Source organism: Malus sylvestris, chromosome 9 (assembly GCF_916048215.2).
Source record: "Malus sylvestris chromosome 9, drMalSylv7.2, whole genome shotgun sequence".
In the NCBI taxonomy this organism is placed as follows: domain Eukaryota; kingdom Viridiplantae; phylum Streptophyta; class Magnoliopsida; order Rosales; family Rosaceae; genus Malus; species Malus sylvestris.
In genome coordinates, this window is record NC_062268.1 from 14,546,503 (window position 1) to 14,566,512 (window position 20,010).

At 36.8% G+C, this 20,010-nt stretch overlaps 2 protein-coding genes across 4 annotated transcripts; one reads left to right on the top strand and one right to left on the bottom strand.

Moving 5' to 3' along the window:
• Positions 1–7,240: 7,240 nt before the first annotated feature.
• LOC126582203 (uncharacterized) lies at positions 7,241–8,427 on the top strand. 2 transcript variants are annotated; one of them, XM_050246251.1, is made up of 3 exons: positions 7,241–7,579; positions 7,762–7,886; positions 8,163–8,427. In XM_050246251.1, exons 1-3 carry the CDS (start codon positions 7,412–7,414, stop codon positions 8,299–8,301), a joined length of 432 nt encoding a protein of 143 aa, XP_050102208.1. In that variant the 5' UTR covers positions 7,241–7,411; the 3' UTR covers positions 8,302–8,427. The 2 variants fall into 2 exon arrangements, with proteins under 2 accessions (XP_050102208.1, XP_050102207.1); XM_050246250.1 differs by having other exon boundaries at positions 7,244–7,579; positions 8,160–8,427.
• A 561-nt stretch (positions 8,428–8,988) lies between these two features.
• On the bottom strand, positions 8,989–18,060 carry LOC126582202 (1-phosphatidylinositol-3-phosphate 5-kinase FAB1B-like). Of its 2 annotated transcripts, none has more exons than XM_050246248.1 (12): positions 17,529–18,060; positions 16,347–17,191; positions 15,438–16,175; positions 14,673–14,826; positions 14,205–14,549; positions 13,157–14,068; positions 12,741–13,072; positions 12,366–12,489; positions 12,119–12,289; positions 10,190–11,713; positions 9,790–10,056; positions 8,989–9,654 (listed from the first exon to the last, which is right to left on the bottom strand). In XM_050246248.1, exons 2-12 carry the CDS (start codon positions 16,952–16,954, stop codon positions 9,334–9,336), a joined length of 5,496 nt encoding a protein of 1,831 aa, XP_050102205.1. In that variant the 5' UTR covers positions 16,955–17,191; positions 17,529–18,060; the 3' UTR covers positions 8,989–9,333. The 2 variants fall into 2 exon arrangements, with proteins under 2 accessions (XP_050102205.1, XP_050102206.1); XM_050246249.1 differs by having other exon boundaries at positions 16,347–16,710; positions 17,529–18,059.
• Between the last annotated feature and the right edge of the window lie 1,950 nt (positions 18,061–20,010).

Below are 20,010 nucleotides of genomic sequence, written 5' to 3' on the forward strand. Positions count from 1 at the left end.
TTAACTGAAGTTGGAAATGAATCATCTTCAAATCCCTTCCACCAAATCCACCTCATCAATTAATCCGGACCCTTGAAATTTGATCAAACGGCTACAAACATGGGGTTTTTTTTTAAAAGTTATAATAATTTTAGCTGTTGAATCAAATTTTAAGGGTCCGAATTAATTGATGGAATGAATTTGATGGAAGGGATCCATATCCCTTTCCACTGAAGTTAATCAAAAGGTTTAGGAGATTATGTAACAACATCAAAGGCGTTGTCGTTTAAGCAAGTGACCATCTAAACTATTATTAGAGTCCTTTGTTGAGATTAGGGGTGGGCAAACGGGGCATGGACCCGCGGGTAGGAGTGGGTTCAAGCGGTTCGGGGCGGGTCCAATTTTTTAAAATCGGAAACGGGATGGGACGGGGCGGTTCCACGTTATTTGCGGGGCGGGGCGAGTCCTAATTGCTAAGGAAACGAGTCCCCGACCCAGACCGTTTCCACCATTGAAAAATATGAGATTTAACCTAGTCCGTTGATCAAATCTCTGCATTAAAACATATATCAGGGTCCATCTCTCTGACTCTCTCAGACCTGTCTCTCCGACTCTCTCAGACCTCGCACAGTCGCACTCACTCCCTGAATCTCCTCTTATCTCTCGTTTCAGGCCTCGATAAGGCGTCATCTCCGTCCATTCCCCCACTTTCTCGTTCTCCCTCCCACCTCTACTGAACTTGACTCATTGAGACTGTGTCGACATTAATCGGGGAAGAACACTACAACCACACCATCGCGAGTTTTGGCCACCACCACACCATCCTCGCCATTGAGAGCACCACCACCATCCTACAAATCCCTGGGTAATTTATGAATTAGGGTTTCTGATTTAGGAATTTAGGGTTTTTGCATAAGCTTTTCAATTGATTTAGGAATTATGTGGGTTTCTTATTTGGGAATTTAGGTTTTTTGGGGCTGTGATTGCATAAGTTTTTCGATTCATTATATGGACTGCTGTGATTTGATTACTTGTTGAAACTTTTCGATTGGTTTTGAATTTTATGGATCTGCTTATAAATTGTAGATTTTAAGTTGTTGGTATTTTAATTTGTTACAATTTTTTGAAGATATTTATTTTTGAACTAAAATTGGTAATTGAAGCTGCAATCTTGATGTTTGTAAGTCAAATATGAGTTTGTAGATTGAATTTGTATGATGTTCTTCAAAGATGAATTACATTCAAAGCTTTATACAAGATGTATCTTCAACCATCCTTGGAAGAGAAAAGGCTATTGTGGTTAATCTAGAGCATATTCGATGTATTATTACGACCGATGACGTTCTGCTATTGTGGTTAATTTGCCACATTTTGTTTAGCTCAAGTACCACAGATGCTTGAACTGGCATTGAGACATGGTGCAAAATTGGCTATAGAACTTCATTCATTTACTGGTACATTTAATTTTGCCTTTCTTTTACGATTATATTTATGTTTGGTTAATGAAATCTAGTGTTGTCCGTTGAATGCAAAAATGTCATTTGTTTTAGTGGGAGACTAGGCTATGTCGAATCATACTTCTTCTAGCCTTTTATTTTACAATGATAGGATCAAGGGTCTGTGTACCCTCTTGTCAAGGTGCTATTGTAATACCAAATATTGTTATTATTAAAGGAAAGTGTTTTGTTTTCATTTTGTTTTCCTCTTTTCTTAGTCTCTATATGATGCCAAACAACAGTATGGTTGTACTCTTTCACTAGTTGAAGAGATGAAGTTGCTGAGGATTTAGAAATTCAGTGAATTTGTACAGTCCATTACATAAGGATTTATATAGTTTTGAGTTCAGTGCCTTATTGGTGACTGATAATGATACTTGCCGAGTTCCCACATCCGGTTTATTAATATGTGTGTGTGTGTGTGTATAAAAATATATAAGAATTGATGTGCAGCGCATCCTCAATTTAAAAAAAAATAGCTCATGTGTGTAGAAGCTTGTGAAACAGATCTTGTAATTTTCTACAACATGTCTCTGTTGCTGTGCAGTATATAAATTACAAAAAAAAAAAAAAAAGAGTTGGACCCATGGACCCGTCCTGAATCGGCTCGTTTAAAACGGGCCGGGTTAGATCCGGTTCCTAAACTCAAAATCCCTCTACCCGGCCCGTCCCGCCCCGTACTGTTTAAAACGAGTAAGGTTCGGTTCCTTCAAAATTGGGCCTGGCCCCACCCGTGCCCACCCTTAGTTGAGATACTTGATGGGAAAGACAACGTCAATTATCATGGACTTTTGCATTAAGAGGACCCACGTCATAGAATAGTTTGGGATAAATAATGACAGCAAAGTCTAGAGAGGATGAATTTTTTTGGGAATTTATTGTTAGTGGTCCATTATTCACATGAAAAATATATTCACCTAACAAAAAAGGTAATATATGTCCTGAATTGTTATATAGTTAGAGCAACTCCACCGTGTGGAGTAGCCCGATGGACCGGCTCTAGAACAAGGGGCAATAGCCCCAGTAATCATGTCTAGCCTATGGGGGCGATTGCGCAGGAGGGGGCCTAAACGAGAGGTCCGGCAAGAATTGGTGGCCTGAGAGCCCGAGGGCCAAGTGACGTCAAGGCGACGTCAGCCACAATATAAAATTAATAAAAATATAAAATATTAATTAAAAAAAAAGTAAAAAATTAATAAATTTTTTTTAAAAAAAATGTAAAACCCAGCAGGCTTTGAACTCAACGACTCTCGCCGGAGTTCGTCGCCGTGGTTGATGATACACCCACAGACAAATGGCAGAGACTAAACCCAAAGGTTTCAACTCAAAACACATCAAAAACCATAGAATAACTCAAGCAATTGAAGTAGGGCAATAACCTCACCTGGGTTTGAGCAATGGAAGCTTGAAGCTCTCGGCTTCAATGGTGGATCACCCAAATGGTGCTCTGATGATGCATGCAAGGATACATTCGAGTTCCTCTCATCCAAGGGATTGCGATTTCAGAGTTTGTTAGTTTGATTTGCTTCGGTTTCGAAGAAGAGGAATGATGAGAGTTCTCGGAGCTGTAGAAAGAGAATGAAAGGGTCGAGAGATTAAAGAGAGAGAGGTTTCAGAAATGAGGGGGAAGGGTTGCATCGGTAGAGAGAGAGAGAGAGAGAGAAAGTATAAGGGAAATGAGACAGAGAGCTAGGTGAGGGAACTGGTCAAAGTAAAAGAAATCCCACAAGTAATTATTTTGTATTATTTTACAAAATAAAAAATACAAATATTTTATTACCTATTGTCATGGCTATTCAGTGTAGGGGTGGAGATGCAAAATGTAGTTACTGTTCATTGGAGACTATTCAATAGTGACTTGCCTTAGGGGGCCTTTGCAACGGTGGAGTTGCTCTTAGAGTTTTTGTCTTTACATATATCAAACAAGGTATATAAAAGATTGATGACAAGAAAGCCGCCTATAATCTAGGGCATGTTTATTATAAAAGATTAAACTGTTAGGGATAGTCTTATAAATTTAGAGAAATTATATTCACACACCTCAAATTACTTCTCCTACACCTTTCTAATTTTTTAATATTTTCTACACACCACTAACACTTGATAGAAAAATATTAAAAAATTAAAAAGGTGTGAGAGAAGTAATTTGGGGTGTGTGAATATAATCTCCCTAAATTTAAGGCATATTGAAGATATATGAGAATTTTATTATTATTATTATTATTATTATTTTGAGGGGATTAGAAGATGATCAAACATGTTGAAAACTTATTTATTCCAATACTACCATCTCAAGTAATCATTGTCCTACCTCAAGGGGCTAGTTTGGGATTATTGTGTTTTTTTTTTTAACTGTTTCCGTTGTATTGTAAAAATAAATATATGTGAAAAAAAGCAGATAAGTGTTTGGGTAAATTGTAGTGTTAAGAGGCCTTTTAGCACAAGAAAAGATGGGGGTATGATTGTCAAAATGAATGTTTTTTTTTTGGACAAAAATAAAAGTTTCATTAATTGATATTGTTCACTTGCCTCCAATTAAAAAAATAACGTTTTTTTTGAGAGGCATATGTAGAGATGCTTCTACTTTTTGCTGCTTTGGACCCATGATTTTGAAAGAAAAACAAAATACTTTTTTTTTATTTACTAACCACAATTAAGGCCTCAACGTTTTTCATAAGCAGCTTTAAAAAAAAAATTTAAGCAACCTCAAACCAACCCTAAGTTGGTCATAAATTATTTATTCTTTCTAATCCAATCGTCTAAATTATTTATTCTTCTTAATCCAATCACGTATACAAAACGAGAACTATTTGCATTGATTTTGAATGGGATAATTTAAAATACATGGATTAAGGCTGACTTCCATGGGGCTAAAATCTTTCAATAATTGAATGGTAATGAGGGCAGAACTCAGAAGATAACTAGAAAGTGGAGGAAAAAAATAAAAAATAAAAAAATGAATAAAGATTGAACAAAAATTGCACGAAAGCAAACTGCAGCGCCTAAAGAGTAGTTGTTTGGTTCTTTAAAATTTGAGAGGTGATAAATCTCACCTTATAAAAGAAATACTTCTAACTTAAAGTTGCCTAACATTTGACTCTCTGTATCCTAGTTCTTAAACCACACACAAAATTAGGGCCATGTAATGTTGACATTTGATGTTATATATTGTAAAAAACTCAAAGGACATCTCCATGAGAAGCTTTAAAACCATTAAAACTTCCTTTTAAGGAATCACTCTAAAAAAATCTTATCTCCAACAAAATCTATGAAAGAGTCTATATAATAGCAAAATGAACAGTTCCTCTTTAAGTTTACAGAGCAATGCTCAAAAGCTAAATATTTAAAAAGATAATGCTAGGAAGATTAACTTTGTAGGCTAAATTTGCAGACTAAATGATGTGTCACAAATAATAAATAAACATGTTGATTAACACTTAGTAATAATCCAATCATCAACTTCCATATCATTTAGTTTACAAAATTTAGTCTATACTTTTAGTCTCCCTACCATTACCCAAAATAGAGAGTGTTGTACGAGAAGAAAAGTTAAAGTGAGTAGATAAGATAATTTTTTGACATTGTTTACCCACTAGACTAGCAAGCATCTAACAAAATTGTTGGAGATGCTCTTCAATGACAGAGCCATAAATTTATGTTAAGGGGGGCACACTTTAGACTAAAATGGAAATAATATATATCTAAATTGTCTCTTTCTTTTGGTCACATTGGTATCAAATTCAAAGGTGAGTGACTATGCATATATTCTTCATTATACATGGTCAACTATATCAATAGTTGAAAATAAAACATTAAAAACATATCCATTTATTCTTCATTTTTGATATCAAATTCAAAGGTGAGTGAGTGACCATGTATTTCTTTTCTCATGGTGACCAAGGGAGCATTTTTGTAAAAACCATTAGGCATGAGATAATTTGGAGGGTCTTTTTGTGCTAATTTGGACACAGGAAGTCTTTTTGTCTTCTTGATTTCATAGATGATATACTAACGGGAAACCAAAATAATAGTCTACAAGCAAAGATAAAAAATGGTATATATGCAAGAAACGGAGAATATGATCAACAAATATTATTATGTAACTATAGTTTTGAATATTTGATGTAAAAAGTTAAAAGGCTTTGTATTTGTTGGATTGGAGTTAATTGGACTAACCAATACAACAAATTTATAGGCCCGAGTCTACCCTAGTTTTAAAGTGGCTCCGCCACTGATGCTCTTAATAGGTGAAGAATTTGAGTAAGCCACATAATGGGCCAGTCATAATATTTTGGTTATGAACTTGTCATTTATAAGAGTCAAACTTAAAATCTCTTACTTACAAATAAAGAGAAATATATGCTACATGACATAAAAATAAGGCCAAATTGTAAGGAACATATTCTAATTATGTCAACACGGAAATATATTCGAAGTCTGGATTCTTCAACACTTTTTAGGCCACTACTGTTATGTGTAGTAATGCAAATGGGAAGGTGCTAAGTCTAGTTGGAAATCATTGCCTCAAACCAACAGTATAAACAACAATAATAAAAGAAGAGATTTATATTTTATTGGAATTGGATCCCCTTCTGAGCAAATGGTAATCCAACGACTACAATTATTATAATTTTTAGAGGGACCCTGTTTGTAACCGTTGGATCAAAATCCAATAGCCCATGTTGTGTGGTCATGAGGATCCCCACCATTTGATCAAGATGGGATCCAATTCCTATTTTATTAACCCTTGATTTTGATTGATGCCTAAACTTTTTTAAGAATAAATAAATAAAATCTTGCCGATGCAGAACCAATCCTTGTGCAAGTGACATTTAGAAGCAATTGCACCGATTAAAAGTTGAAAAATTAAGATAACTTATTATAGTCACAGTACACATCACAATTGAATGATCATGCAACATCACTCCCTATTATTTTACACAACTTCTTTCCCCATCCAATAATATAATTTAATTCTAAAGGCATTCTTTTAAAGTAGAACTTTTTCATGAATTCTGTGCCACTTTATAGTTTAACGACAATTCTCGTGCCAACATTATAAACATTATGTAAAAACATGAGGTGATAAAGTGTCAATGAAGAGTCTAACTTTTGAGAGAGTCATCTTAACATTTCTTATATAATTTTCATCAATATCATCTATTTCTTCCTAGCTACTGATAGCTTTTTTCTTTTCTGGGTTTCAAACATACGAACACAAAAATTGGATGTATTGGATGATTTTTATTTTCTTGCTAACATATCTCATCAAATATGTGTAAAAGCTTTTCGTTTATTGTTTTTATCTGTCACTTTGTATGAACATGAAAAAAAAAAGGTGACATTTTTCCTTCTTACAAACAAATCAAACTCGTGGTGCATATGCATAAACTTTTCTTTTTATTGTTTTATTAAGTTACTTGAGTTTATATGGTTGTCAGTTAAGAATGAAAATCTCCTTAAGGATAAGGAGTCATATAGTACCAAAGTTTTACAATGTATTTGTGCATGTAATATACCGGTGTATTATGTATTATATAATTAAATTTATACGATTGAATTATTTAACTGTTCAAACACCAATGCATTACAAAATTACTCAAACAGAAAATAAAGAAGGGCAGTAGCATCATCAACAAACAATCTAACTAGGGTTTCACCGGCAGCAAAAGGTAGAAGATAAGAAAAAGGGGCCCCACACCACCTATATTTACAAATATAATGCAAACCATGACAAGACCATTACCCTATCTCAATTTTCGACCAAGGATAAAAGCCATCTCAATAATTCAATTATTTATTTTATCTCTCTTACTTAATCAGCCTGCAAAACATAAAATAAACTCGAGCATCGTTCCATTTCTAGTAACCACATTATCTTCTTTTCTTCTTCCTCTCCATCTTCTTCTTGTTTCTGCAACATATATTTCAAGTCAATGGCTGCAGCAACAGCATGTTGCTTTTCTCCTGCTAATTCTCTCTCCATCCAAAAATCTGGGCCAGTTTTAAAGCCTTTCAGCAGAGTACTGAGGCTGAAAAGCAGTCAACTAACAGTGAAGATCAAAAGCTCAACCCTCCAGATCAGATCCTCCTTGAGAGAAGAGGTCAGTATTTTTTTTATTTTTTTTGAATTCTATGAAAATATAGAGTGAAATGGGATTATTATTATCTATTAAATAGAGGATTATGCGATATTAGTTCTTCAATAAAACTACGTTAACGTTTTCATTTTATGTCAACAAAGATTTCTCGTTTATATCTGATGTTCTTTTTTTGGTTGTTGCAGGTTTTTGAGGATCGGTCCAATGGAATAATATGCTACAAGGATGACAGAGGGGAGATAATTTGTGAAGGGTTTGATGAGGGTCCTAGGTATCACCAACATAATCCAAGAACACCTTGGCAACCCAGGTAATATTCTTAATCACCAATCAACATTCTAACACAAGTAAAGTTTGATCATGACATATGAAATTGATCGGCTAGCAATTTTAACACTACTCGTTTAGCTTCCTGCGCACCAACTTCTACTTGCGACTACAAAAAAACGTTTGTTAAGTATTCAATTTAAAGCGCGGACAAAAAAAAAAGAGCAGTTTGTCACAATCGCTAGCCGGCTAGTTTCGATTCATCTGATTCTGATCTCTTTATTTATTTTTTTATTTTTTTTGGCACAAATTACAGCAGAGACACAGAGATCTTTGATCATCTTCAACAGAGGTGGATTAATTTCATAACAGGCACAGAATTGAGCCGTGGCGACAAAGGCAGTGTTTTTCTGCAAGAGGACATAAAAAACTGCAATGGCTTCAACACTCTCCGCTAACCAGATCATGCCAAGTGTTTCCAAGCAACTCTTGCCAACCATATCAACGGTTCCCAATTACAGTATGTAACATATAAAGAAACGCATATCCTTCAATCAATCATAAAATTGAATAACATACATAAATGCAGTGTCTTTGAAGCACATTCTTTTTTTTTTTTTTTTTCTTCTCCTTTTTTTTATTTTTTTTTATTTTTATAAAATTTAATCCAGGACGTATACAAGGTCCAATTTCCAATCCTCTTTTTTGCACTCCGTTTTCTTGTATTTTAATGACACATTTATTTCGTTGAAATGGAAAAAATCATGAATCGAAAAAGGCTGAAAGAATGAATGAGAATGAGATAAGCTACTCTTACTAATTGATTTTTTAAATATTGTGTTACGGAATATAATGTGTAACTCACATTTCGTATAAGTGAACATTACATAATTTTCTGACCAAAGTTGAAAAGTAAAGAGTCTCAATCATGGGCGACAATTTGTTATCAACAAAATTTAACATAAACATTAGAGAATAAGGACAAATATCATATGCCTTTTCTTCCACCACTCCCTGATTATTAATAAGACAGCTCCCCTATTATATTTCCACTTACCAATTTTCTTTGATCAAAAGTTTGATCAACTTGCATTTGATCAAAAGTTTGGTGAGAGAGAGAGAGAGAGATGAACATGAATCTAATATACAGGTACAAAAATCTAAAGGACTTTCACTGAACATAGATATTTTAATGCTAAATACATCAAGAATTATATTCCTTCCTACACAAGGATTTAATGGGGAGGTCATCCAATACTATACCCGACCAAAATTTCCATGGCTTCAACAGCCTTCTTCTGCATCTTCTAGCAAAATAATCATGAATTTCTCATGTAAAACGAGAAAATGCAAAACGATATACTTCTATACAAAAGAATTGGGACAGAGATATCAAAAAAGGGAAGTAAATGAAATGAGGTAACAATTCATGTGGCAGGGTCAATTCCTGAATGGCATGCTTACATGTACATGTGGATTGACTCCCAGCGTCATTCAACCGAATTACCACCTGTGTCTTCGCCCAAATCAGACTGGGATGTACTTGCAACAATCGACGGAGGAGACCACTGATCTGGAACCATCAGAAAATAGGTTGTCATTGCTTTCCGGAACCTTTTTTTGTACTGCTTTGGGGAAACTACAGTTGGAGAAGCGTTCTTTGGCCCACCGAGGATGCCCGAAGCTTTAACCCAAGTTTCAAGGTGCTTATCCCATGTATACTGCCTCATGAAATCAATAATTCCAAGTACTAACTCATGATTCTCTTCGTCCACCCCAACCAGTAGTGAATAATCCATTACGTCAATTGACTGCATAAGAATACATAATAACATGTTAGATTGGACAAGGGATTACCTAATTTTAGTATACATGGAAATAAAAGTTCAGCCGATCAGAATTTGGCACGCGAGCATACTCACAAAGAAGAGAGTTTCAGAACTTACAGCAAGAAAAGCAGTATCATTCCAGACAGCTCTCTCCAACACACGCTTTGGCTTGTTTCCCACAAAGATCGGAGATGTGGGCATTGCTTCAATCAAGTTCTGATCCAGCAGTACTTTGTTGCTCCCACTAGAATCAGGATTATAACGAGACCGTGAAGATCCTTTGAGATCATAGAGCCGCGTAATATTTCTTCCAAACAAAAGATTCTCCATAACTAAGACATCTATCTTCGACTCTTTCCCTCCTTTAAGATGTTTTGATGTAACCTTCAATACAAATACAACCACAGAAAGAGTAGGTATCATTCAGCGGTAATAAAAAATAGTTCTTACGGCAAGCTGTCAAGTTAATCTGGTTAAAATAGTTGACAGCTTTTGAGGTTAATCTAAAAGTAAGTACCTGATAGATCCCCAAAATCTTTGCCAGGCATGTTGGACTTTTTGTGCCAATTGATTCAGATAGGTATTTGAAATAACTGGGAGCAAACTTTATGAAAGATTCCAACTCCGTCTTGGTGACTTGTTTGATGATAAACCGGTCATCCAAGCTTTTAGCAAAAAAGACATTGCTCTTTCCACCTTGGGCTCCCCACTTTTTACAACGACTGAGAGATCTTACATAGTCAAGCTCAGATGGGCAGCAAATCCTTCTTAAGGCTTCAAAACGTTTTGCATAGTAACACGTCACTGAGTATTTAACCTGACCAAGTGGGCTATCATCTCCGAAAGAAACTCTTGCATGCAAAGCTTTTGTGTATGAAAGTGGATCCAAACCCAGGGAGCTACGAGATCCATATGTGGGCAAAAGGCTCTCCTCAGTAGACCCAAAGCTTCGATGGGATTCAGATGTTGTGTCATCATCAGGATGGTGTGACTGCGTAGTGAGAGAGTCAGACAAACTAACATCGCCATTGTCTCTTGTTCTTTCCCCCTCATCACTTATTTGCAATTGATAATCTGGTGAGGCAAGGGCATAAGATATAAGACTCGTGGGCTCATCATCATATACGGGGACAACAGTATCATTTACCCCCACAGGCAGAAGCAGCCTAGCCCCACCTTTAAGTTCCAACTCCCGAAAGGATGAAACATAGACCGGATTATACTCGCCAAGTGTATCAAGCTTCTGAGAAGCAGATAAAAAATTCTTATTGAAGTAGAAGTTTAAAAAGGGCATTTTCAACCAGCTTACAGAGTCTTCCATATTTTCAGACCCCTTGGTAGATAATCCAGAAGCAGAATGCGCAAGCTTGGGCCCATTCTGGTCTTCTGCATGGTCTAAGTTCAATCCGTCCTTCACGGGAGAGGCACTTGAATCTGCTAGACCTAAAACAGGAACTGTGCGGGTACTGTCCTTCGCTGTTCCAAATCCACATTGATTTTCACCAGTCCATGCAGTGTCAAGGGTATCTGACAAATCCATTATGACAGGAAACTGACCATCAGAGAGGGATTTACGAATACCTGCCCTTGGTTTCAAAGGATCAGATTGATCACAGGTGCTAACTCCATCAGAGAGATTACACTGATCTTCGTTTTCATATTTTGAATTTCGGCCGCTGTCTCTCTCTTTATTCACCATTTCAGAGTGGACAGTGTTGGCAATGTCTTCCCCGTGGTCAAATCCTTTGTTAAGCATTGCATCCACAAGAAAGGAATCACAACTATTATAACTTTTTCCTGGATTTATTGCCACATTATCAGCAATATCTTCACTATTAGTTGCAGGTTTCCCCTCATCTGGAGTTGAGCTATTCAAACCATCGCTGTGTCTGTTATTCTCTAAACTGGCAGCATAAACTAAGCGATGGTCCCACATGTAAGATTGGAAAAGCAGCTGCCTTCGCAGCCGATTGATCTCCAAAATGTCAATAGCAGGCTGGCCCTTTTTAGCTTCTCTGTTCAAAGTTTTCTGGAGCAATTCCTGAAAAATAAAGCATCAAGGAAAACATATTAAGCCAAATATCAAAACAGAGAATTTACTTCACATACGAAGATTGGTCAGAATCATCTTCACAGACAAGGCCATATTGATGTAAATGAATATATAAACCAACAAGATTATCCATTAATTGACGAGAAGAATTTGTGACAATCAAAGATATTTCCGCCACTCGTGCTACATTATAGGAGCTTGAGGATGAATCACAAGGGTTATAAAAAGTAATTTGATTGACCAAGTATTGTTTCTGGTCCATGCACATGAATGTGCAGCGACAAAAAGAAAACTCTACATGTATCTTCCAGCCATGTGTAAAGTTCAGATTCTAGAACATGTAAGTTTGCAACTAAAGCTGGAAAGTGGCCCATGAATAATTGAAGGGCTCACCTCAAATTCCACCTTCTCCCTTTGTAACATTCCTTCCAGTTCGACAATTTGGTGTCTCGATTCAGGTGTTACCATGCCACTACTATGCGATCCTGAACCAGATCTTTTCTCCGCAATTTGACGAAGAACATTAAGTACTTCAGAAAAAAGAAGCTCTGCCCGATCAATAACCTATTATAACCAGATAAACAAATCAACAACATAAAGCAATGCAATCCTAAAATATCCAAACATGGAACCATTGTACCTCATCTGTTTCTTTTTGTATCCATTCCTGCTTCTCATAATTGAAATCCACTTTGGCGGGTGGAAGGTAGACAGAATAAACATCAATTGATGCATACCGAAAGCAAGCGACCATCTTCCCAAATCTGCATGAATACACATATTGAGAGAGAGAAAGATTGGGACTTCTATGCAATTATATATTCCACCCACATATTAGTTATGTTCGACAACTTGAAGGGCATCGATGAAGTTATTTGTCAGCATGTACTTGAAATTAAAAGAGAGTTAAGCATAACCATCAGAGTTGGGTTCAACCCAACCAACAAGAGGCAAAGAATATCATATCAATTATATTGTACTACCACTTATGCAAATTCTGGGACAGAGAAGATACCCATAGAAACGAAGACAATCTCTATGTAATGAATGGCCGCAGCTCGCCACCCTGCTTGCAGCCGCATGGTTTGAAAAACTGAGCTCCAAAAATTTCCCAAATGACAAACCCCATGCGGCATCAGACATCACTATTCTCCGAGTAGCCGGAGGAAATCCATTTGTCCTCGGACACTTCAAGCATCTGTGCCACATCCAGATCCTTCCTTCCTTTTCACCTGGTAAGAGAATTTCTGGCAGCCTCTTAACAGATATAGTGAGAGTACCCTGACGATGAGTATAACAGTGAACATGTGCTTCTGATGGCATCTCGCAAGAATTGCATTGATAACTCTGCACATGATTCAGCATTTTCAGTTTCAAGTTGTATCATAAAGTTGAATGAGAGAGAGAACGCAAAAGTCAAAAAGAGCTCACCTGATCAAATAAATGGTCTCGTAAAAACCGTCCTAATGGTTTATCGAAACTTCCATAGTATTTGATTCGAAACAGATGCGACCTCTCACAGACAGTCCCCTTCCACACGCACCGGGATGATAAGGAAACCAAAATGCTCTGATGGTCAGAAGGTGTCGGAGGAAACTCTTCATTCATAGGTCCTGGTTCATCAGCTTGAGTTTTACCATCTTCATGCAGAAATGAATTGTCTGAACCACCTAGTTGATTTCCAGTACTTACACTTTCATCATTTTGGGCAACCGAGAAGATACCCTGTCCCATAGTCTCTAAAGACCTCAAATTGTTGCCAGCGAGATGACTAGACATGATATCAGAGCAAATTTTGGTTGCAGAATTTTCCACCTGTGAAAATTCTTTAGAACCCATTTCATTTTGATTATCAAACATATGATAAGAAGAAAGACTCTTGTGATAAGTATCTGGAGCATTCCCAGACGGAGTAGAGTACACAGATGTGGTATCTGAAGCATTCCCAGACGGAGTGGGGTACACAGATGTAGAAATGGTGAAACCTGAAGTGGGAGGAGTGGGTAGAGAGGTACGACTACTTAGTAAAGGAGGTTGTATACTTCTGATAGCCGAGTCCAAATCTGAAACTGGGACACTGTTGGATCTTCGTGGTTCATTGCGAGACTGTCCATTGCCAGCAACACTAAAACCAGGCACTGTGGAAATGGACCTCTCAATGCTTGATGGTTTATCTGGAAGTGCCACAGTAATTGGAGTGTTCAATGGGAGTTCTGGCAGAGAGGCTCCTTCATCGGCAAGGAAGGATGTCTCCAAAGCCAAATGATATGCGGCAAAAATCCCATACTGAACCACGTGCTTCACTTTTTTCAGCTCATCCCCATTAGCACCTCTAAGTAGAATCTGGAATGACATGGACAAAATAGCTAAATGAAAACTTCATAGCACTTCAGAATCGCAAGGATAAAAAAACTGTCAACAGTGTCAAATTTACGCAATCTTCATAAACAGGTGTAGCAGGGATAATCCGAGGACTTACAGTACAACCCAATGGCTTTGGGCAGCCTTCAAAATACATCAATGTCTTCACCAGTGTTTTCCCACCCTGACCAGCAGAACCAAGATCTTCCATGAACCTCTCCACATGAAATAAGTCGCAGTAGCCCAACTTCTGTGATGAGAGATGATCAATTGAAGGGACTATTTGAGCACCTGTGCAGCGAGCTATGCGCTCTAAAAGTGGCCTCTTGATATTCAGAACAAGTGATATGTCTTTTGCAAGAAGATATTCTTGGGCATATCGAGAAACTGATTTCTCTACCAGAAGGACATCAGGGTGGTGTGCATTGATCTTTGCTACTGCCATCTTTAAGTGGTCCATCTCCTAGATAAGGATATAAGTGCATAAGAATGATTAATTTATTATTAAGGAAATAAAAACAGTTTCCAATGTTCTAGAAACTACCAAGTGACAAACTAAGAGAAGAGAAGAGTAGGCAATCAGAACCTGCTGCAATAGAGTATCAAAACTTGACAAGGAGTTAGAAACACGCTGGTACTCAAGAGCACCACCAAGTATCATAAACCGAGGTTTCTCTAATTTGGATGTCATTCGTCGATGAGCCACATTTTTCTTACACACAACTCCTTTGACCACCATACTAGAAGAAAAACACTCAAAACCTTAGAAAACAAACAATTGCTTTTACAGCAACAATAGATTTTAATTTCTTATTCAGATGGAAGGCAACATTCATACCACTGGGGCCATAAGCCCCGACAAATCAACTTCAATAAATACAAACATGTGACTTCGGTGCAGGTTTTTCTTTTTCTTCCGAAATGATTAAAAATAAGTCAAACTCATTCGAAGTAGGCATAACCTAAAAACAGAAATATTACATGTCTATAAATAAGAAGCAGAAGGTACTATATAGAAGTACATCACTAGCAGAGTAACTCATATCAGATATGCATTGCAATAATTCATCAGAACAAATTCGCTTAACAGAAAAAGTAATCCTGCAATCATATGGAAGTAACACTGCTACCTTTTAGATTTTGAGTTCTCTTTCTAATGGTTATAAAAAATTTCTCCTTTTGTTATTGCAAATGGGTAACTATGCAATAGTGATTTGTACTAATATATGGTCTTCGATACGTTTCAATTGTGTTTTCTTAATCATTCATGCACATAAATCAAGCCATGAAATCACAAATGTACATACTAATTACGCATGAAAAATTCAATGAATCATAATGCATCAGTTACCTATCATAGCGAGATCCAGAAGCTATACATTTTACTTTTACATAACCACCTGGGTCCATCCCTCCACCTTTGCTCATATCTGGCTTTAATAGTGTAGCAGCCTCCCAGGACAGAGACGTAATGATCTCCAACCAACCTTCTGTTTCTCCTTCCTGGCCGATTGGAAGGTTCTCAACCTGCAATAGTTGAGCTACCAAAGCCCTAAAGTGTCCATCAACTACATTCTTCATGGCCTTCTTGTGCTCCTCACCTGACCGATCCCTATTGCGATATTCCCCACTTCCAAAACTGCTTGATGCACGTAAATGGCCCCACTCTCCTGTAGCATCACCATCATCGTCATCATCAAGCAGAACAGTTTCCCTTTCATCTTCTTCATCTTCTGGTTCGGGGGGGAGCCATAAAAGTCCATTGTTCTCAAAATCCACAGGTTGTATATCACCATCCCCTGCAGAATACATAGACGAAGATGCCTCACATTCATCCCCAATATCATGTTCATCTTCTTTTTTTTCGAGCTGTGGGATTCCCTCCAAAACCTGCGAGTCATAACTGGGAAGTAACGAGGAGCTACTTAAATTTTTCGCATCAATATTTTCACCATCAAGATGCACCTTATGGGATCCATCATCATTGCTCATCTCATCAAAATCAATGTGACTAAAGTAGTCACTGACTTGAGAATAATTCTTTGAATCTGACTGAAAAATACCGGACTCAACATCCTCATCATCACTCCTGATACCAAAGAACAAACAAGCGGTTCAGCAGCTGCTAAAAAAACTATATATAATTCATTGTTATCTTCTTATAAACCATGCACAGAATGGGAATCATAGTTAACTTGAACATAAATCTTAAGGGCACAAATAATAAGAAATATAAACCTGCCAAAGAAGAAATATAAACCTGGCAGTTGCAACTTCATATTGGTTTGGAGACATATTGGCACCAAAATCAGTGTTCCTCCATGGACCGAATTTGCTCTGCTTTTCTGTGTTAGTTTCCATTAGAGATGACTGACTGGGGCTGAGGCCAGAACCAAGTTGAAGTCGTTGATATGGTCCAGCTGAGTGTGGCATTGAGTTAGTGAAGCTACTACTGCTACCAGTGCCACATGACTTAAAGCTAGCAAAACTTGTTTCTGATGGTGAAGAACTAAGATCTAAGTTGGCAATCAGGATTCCGCTATCAGGAATAGCTACGCCTTGTTCCCGTTGCTTGTAACAAAAATTGCATACACGAATCTTCTCCCACTCTTCCCGATCTGTTCCTGGATCACCAGAGGGGGCAGGAATTGAGTTCTCTGTACACTTAGCACAGAAAACTCGTCCACAAAGTCGACAATGATGTTTACGGTTAAATACAGTAAACTGTGCATCACACTCGTAGCATACCCTACAGCTACGATCAGGCATCCAAAAATCCCTCGAAACATTAGCAGGTTCTGATCGCCAAGGGATCCATGATTTCACCATGGAAATGAAATGGGAGAACATCTTGTTGGGCGCAGCCATCGACAAACGATTCTGCTGCCCTGCTCATTTGCCAATCACCACTCTTAACAAGCCAAACTCTAGATGGGAAACCTGACCAATTCACCCCCAATACTAAAATCGAAACACTAAACTCGTCACAATCATACTCTTGATTGCAACCGCGCCAAATTCACCCCATAAGAACAAAGACTAACAAAACAAAACACTAAAGGCACCCCATCAGCAACTCCTCTTTCTCTATTTCGATTCAACAACCTGGCACGAAAGGGAAAAAAAATCCTCAAAACCGCAGCTCAATTCACCAAACAAAACTAACCCAAGTTCCGAAATCGAATGAAAACAAAGATGAACACTGGATTCAGAAAACCCAGAAACTCAATAAAAAAAACCACACAGCAACCTCCCAACGACTGCCATGAAAATTCAGGAAACCCAGAAAGCTTCTCTGCATGTACCAACTCAGACCCATCCGTATCCAATAAGCTCCCACACGCAAACACAAACCCAAACGTTCCAAAAACAACACCAACAAATTCTAAAAACAGAGTCTTTATTTTTCTATAAAATTCGGATAAAAAGATTAAAAGTTTACCTTGCGATTCAAGTAAAATGGAAACAGAAACCGTTTTCAGATCTTCCCTCCAGTGAAAAGCCAAAAAGGGGCACCCGTATATTGCCGCCACGTGCCCTCAAGAATCCCCGACGAACCGGAAGCTCCAAGAAAAACTACAGAGAGGGTACATAAAACTGCGAAAACCCACCTACCCAGAAATCCATTCGTCCCCAATTCAATGCCCTACGCTTCAATTCTCGATCCCAATTCACAAATCCGCCATCTTTGCAGCCAGAAACATCTCAGAGTATCAATGCAACAGCAACCATCTCCGTCGATTTTCGAAAATTAATTCTCTGAATCCAGTTCGTTCGTCGTATTTGCATCCGCATTGAAGAACAGCAACAATCAGAAGACAAATTTTTGTAATATTTATATCAAAGAACTTCAACATCAACATCTGATCGACAGATTTATTTTATTTTTTAAAAAATTTCTGTACTTTTCTTCGCTTTTTTTTTATTTTATGATTTTTTCTTGTGGCAGAGACAAAGACGGCTCCGATTAACGTGGTTGCAAATATAATGTTCGTCTATTTTTCTCTGTGTTAGCGAGCAACGACGTCACTTTGGCGACAAGGGAACAACAGGCCAAGAAAAGTGAAATACCGAGAGTGCCCTCACGTGTGTTCCTCGGGAAACATAGATTTTGTGCGCATGTTACGTTTGACGGACGCCCGTGTGCAGTTTGGTAATTTTAATGTCGCTGTCCAAAGGACGAGCAATTATCTGCTATGTCTCCAATCCACAGTATCCAAATGGATATTTACTGACAATAACGCGTCAGCAGCCCATTGACATTTATACTCAACAAACATGCTAATTTTAAGGGCAAGAAATACAAAATTCTATTAAATTTCTATATGTTTTTTTTCCAATTTAATTGTTTTGATGCTTGTTTTGCGTGATGTTTATCCATTTTTTTAACTTTTGATTTGGGGAAGAAAGCTGTATTTGGAAGCTGTAATCTTATATTTTATAGGAATTATTGGCATGAATATTTTTTTCTATTCACCGTTTAAAAATTATTTATTTATCTTATAATGCGTAATTTAAAATCTTGACGCTCACTTGTTGATGAACGTTCAAATAAATATACGGGCACATAAAGAAAGTTGCAGGAAGAATCTTTGTTATTGGCAGATCCAACATTGAGAATTTAGAGGTCTTTGGCAAGCCTTTGAAGTAAGGCCCTAAAATTCCTTGACTCTCAACTTTTTGTAATTCATTAGTATTACGGTCTAGTAGTGTTTCTCTTCCCTTGTAATACAATATCGTTTGTTAAAAAAAAAGACATAAAAAAGTTGATTTCTACATCAAATATTATTAAATTTAATATAAAAAAGAAGAATATAAAAATATTACTTAAATATTACACGTCTCAAATTTTTAAACGCAAATGTACTAATTAAGTTTACATAACCTGATTTTCCAACTAATTCTTTTTTAATTGATAAAATAGCTAACTCATTCAATATTTCATGTGACATATTCGAATAAAGATTTGATCAATCTTTAATTTTGAAAAACTTCTTTTGCAGAGGCAAGTACTTGCAAATTATAAAGCAAAGACCCAAAGTATGTAAACTTCTTACTTGAACATATACGAAATTTGTAATATTAATTTATAACAAAATGTCACTTAGTACTACGGGTCTAGTGGTATTCATCTTCACTAGTAAGTGAGAGGTCTTATGTTCGATTCTTGACAAAGACGAATTTGAACCACACCATTGCTAGCTCATTGTAAGGGTATTCCACTATCTCTCTTTTAATGTAGATAATATCAATTGTTCAAAAAATAAAAATATAAATAAGACCCCTCCAAAATGGGGCTCTGGTCGGACCTCTTACTCCGGTTACCCTCAAGGCCGCCACTGGTTATTAGATCGATAGGAAAGTTTGAGCAGAAACGTTGAAGAGATAGCGATCATTGAAGATATTTTTTGTGTATATAAAATAGAAAGTATAATATTAGGGTAAATAAAGAGAAAACAGAATTAAAAAATACAAAACTAAAGGTGAATATAATTATCTATATATTTTATTAGCATATTTGGCCGAGTATTAAGATTCTTTCTGCCGCATGTAAATTTGGTTATCTGGAGTTTGGTCACACGGAATTGGATCCCATCATGCTCAGATTTTAGTCATTTATTGTATATCATGCGATCATAAATTATTTAATTTTTTAATTTAAAATTAAACACAAATAGTATATGATAAAAATTGATCGCACGATATACGATAAACGGTTAAGATGTAAAGATTCCTAAGATCTATCAAAGTAAATCCGGATCCTGATCACACAATTTTCTATTTTTTAAGTCGCAGCTCCACAGCTTACACACTACTCAAAGCCATAAAGGACAGAACATTCAGATATTATTTATTATGATTAGTTGTTCCTAATTACAGATGCATAATCTAAATCTATCATTATCATACCTTTTAATTTATCC

Coding starts and splice junctions, on each gene's coding strand:
- LOC126582203 (XM_050246250.1), top strand. CDS start 7,412: ATGGCTGCAGCAACAGCATGTTGCTTTTCTCCTGCTAATTCTCTCTCC. Junction 7,580..7,761: donor GATCCTCCTTGAGAGAAGAG/GTCAGTATTTTT, acceptor TGGTTGTTGCAG/GTTTTTGAGGATCGGTCCAA. Junction 7,887..8,159: donor AGAACACCTTGGCAACCCAG/GTAATATTCTTA, acceptor CACAAATTACAG/CAGAGACACAGAGATCTTTG.
- LOC126582202 (XM_050246248.1), bottom strand. CDS start 16,954: ATGGCTGCGCCCAACAAGATGTTCTCCCATTTCATTTCCATGGTGAAA. Junction 12,490..12,740: donor GATTGTCTTCGTTTCTATGG/GTATCTTCTCTG, acceptor GTATTCATGCAG/ATTTGGGAAGATGGTCGCTT. Junction 9,655..9,789: donor ATGATACTGCTTTTCTTGCT/GTAAGTTCTGAA, acceptor ATTCTTATGCAG/TCAATTGACGTAATGGATTA.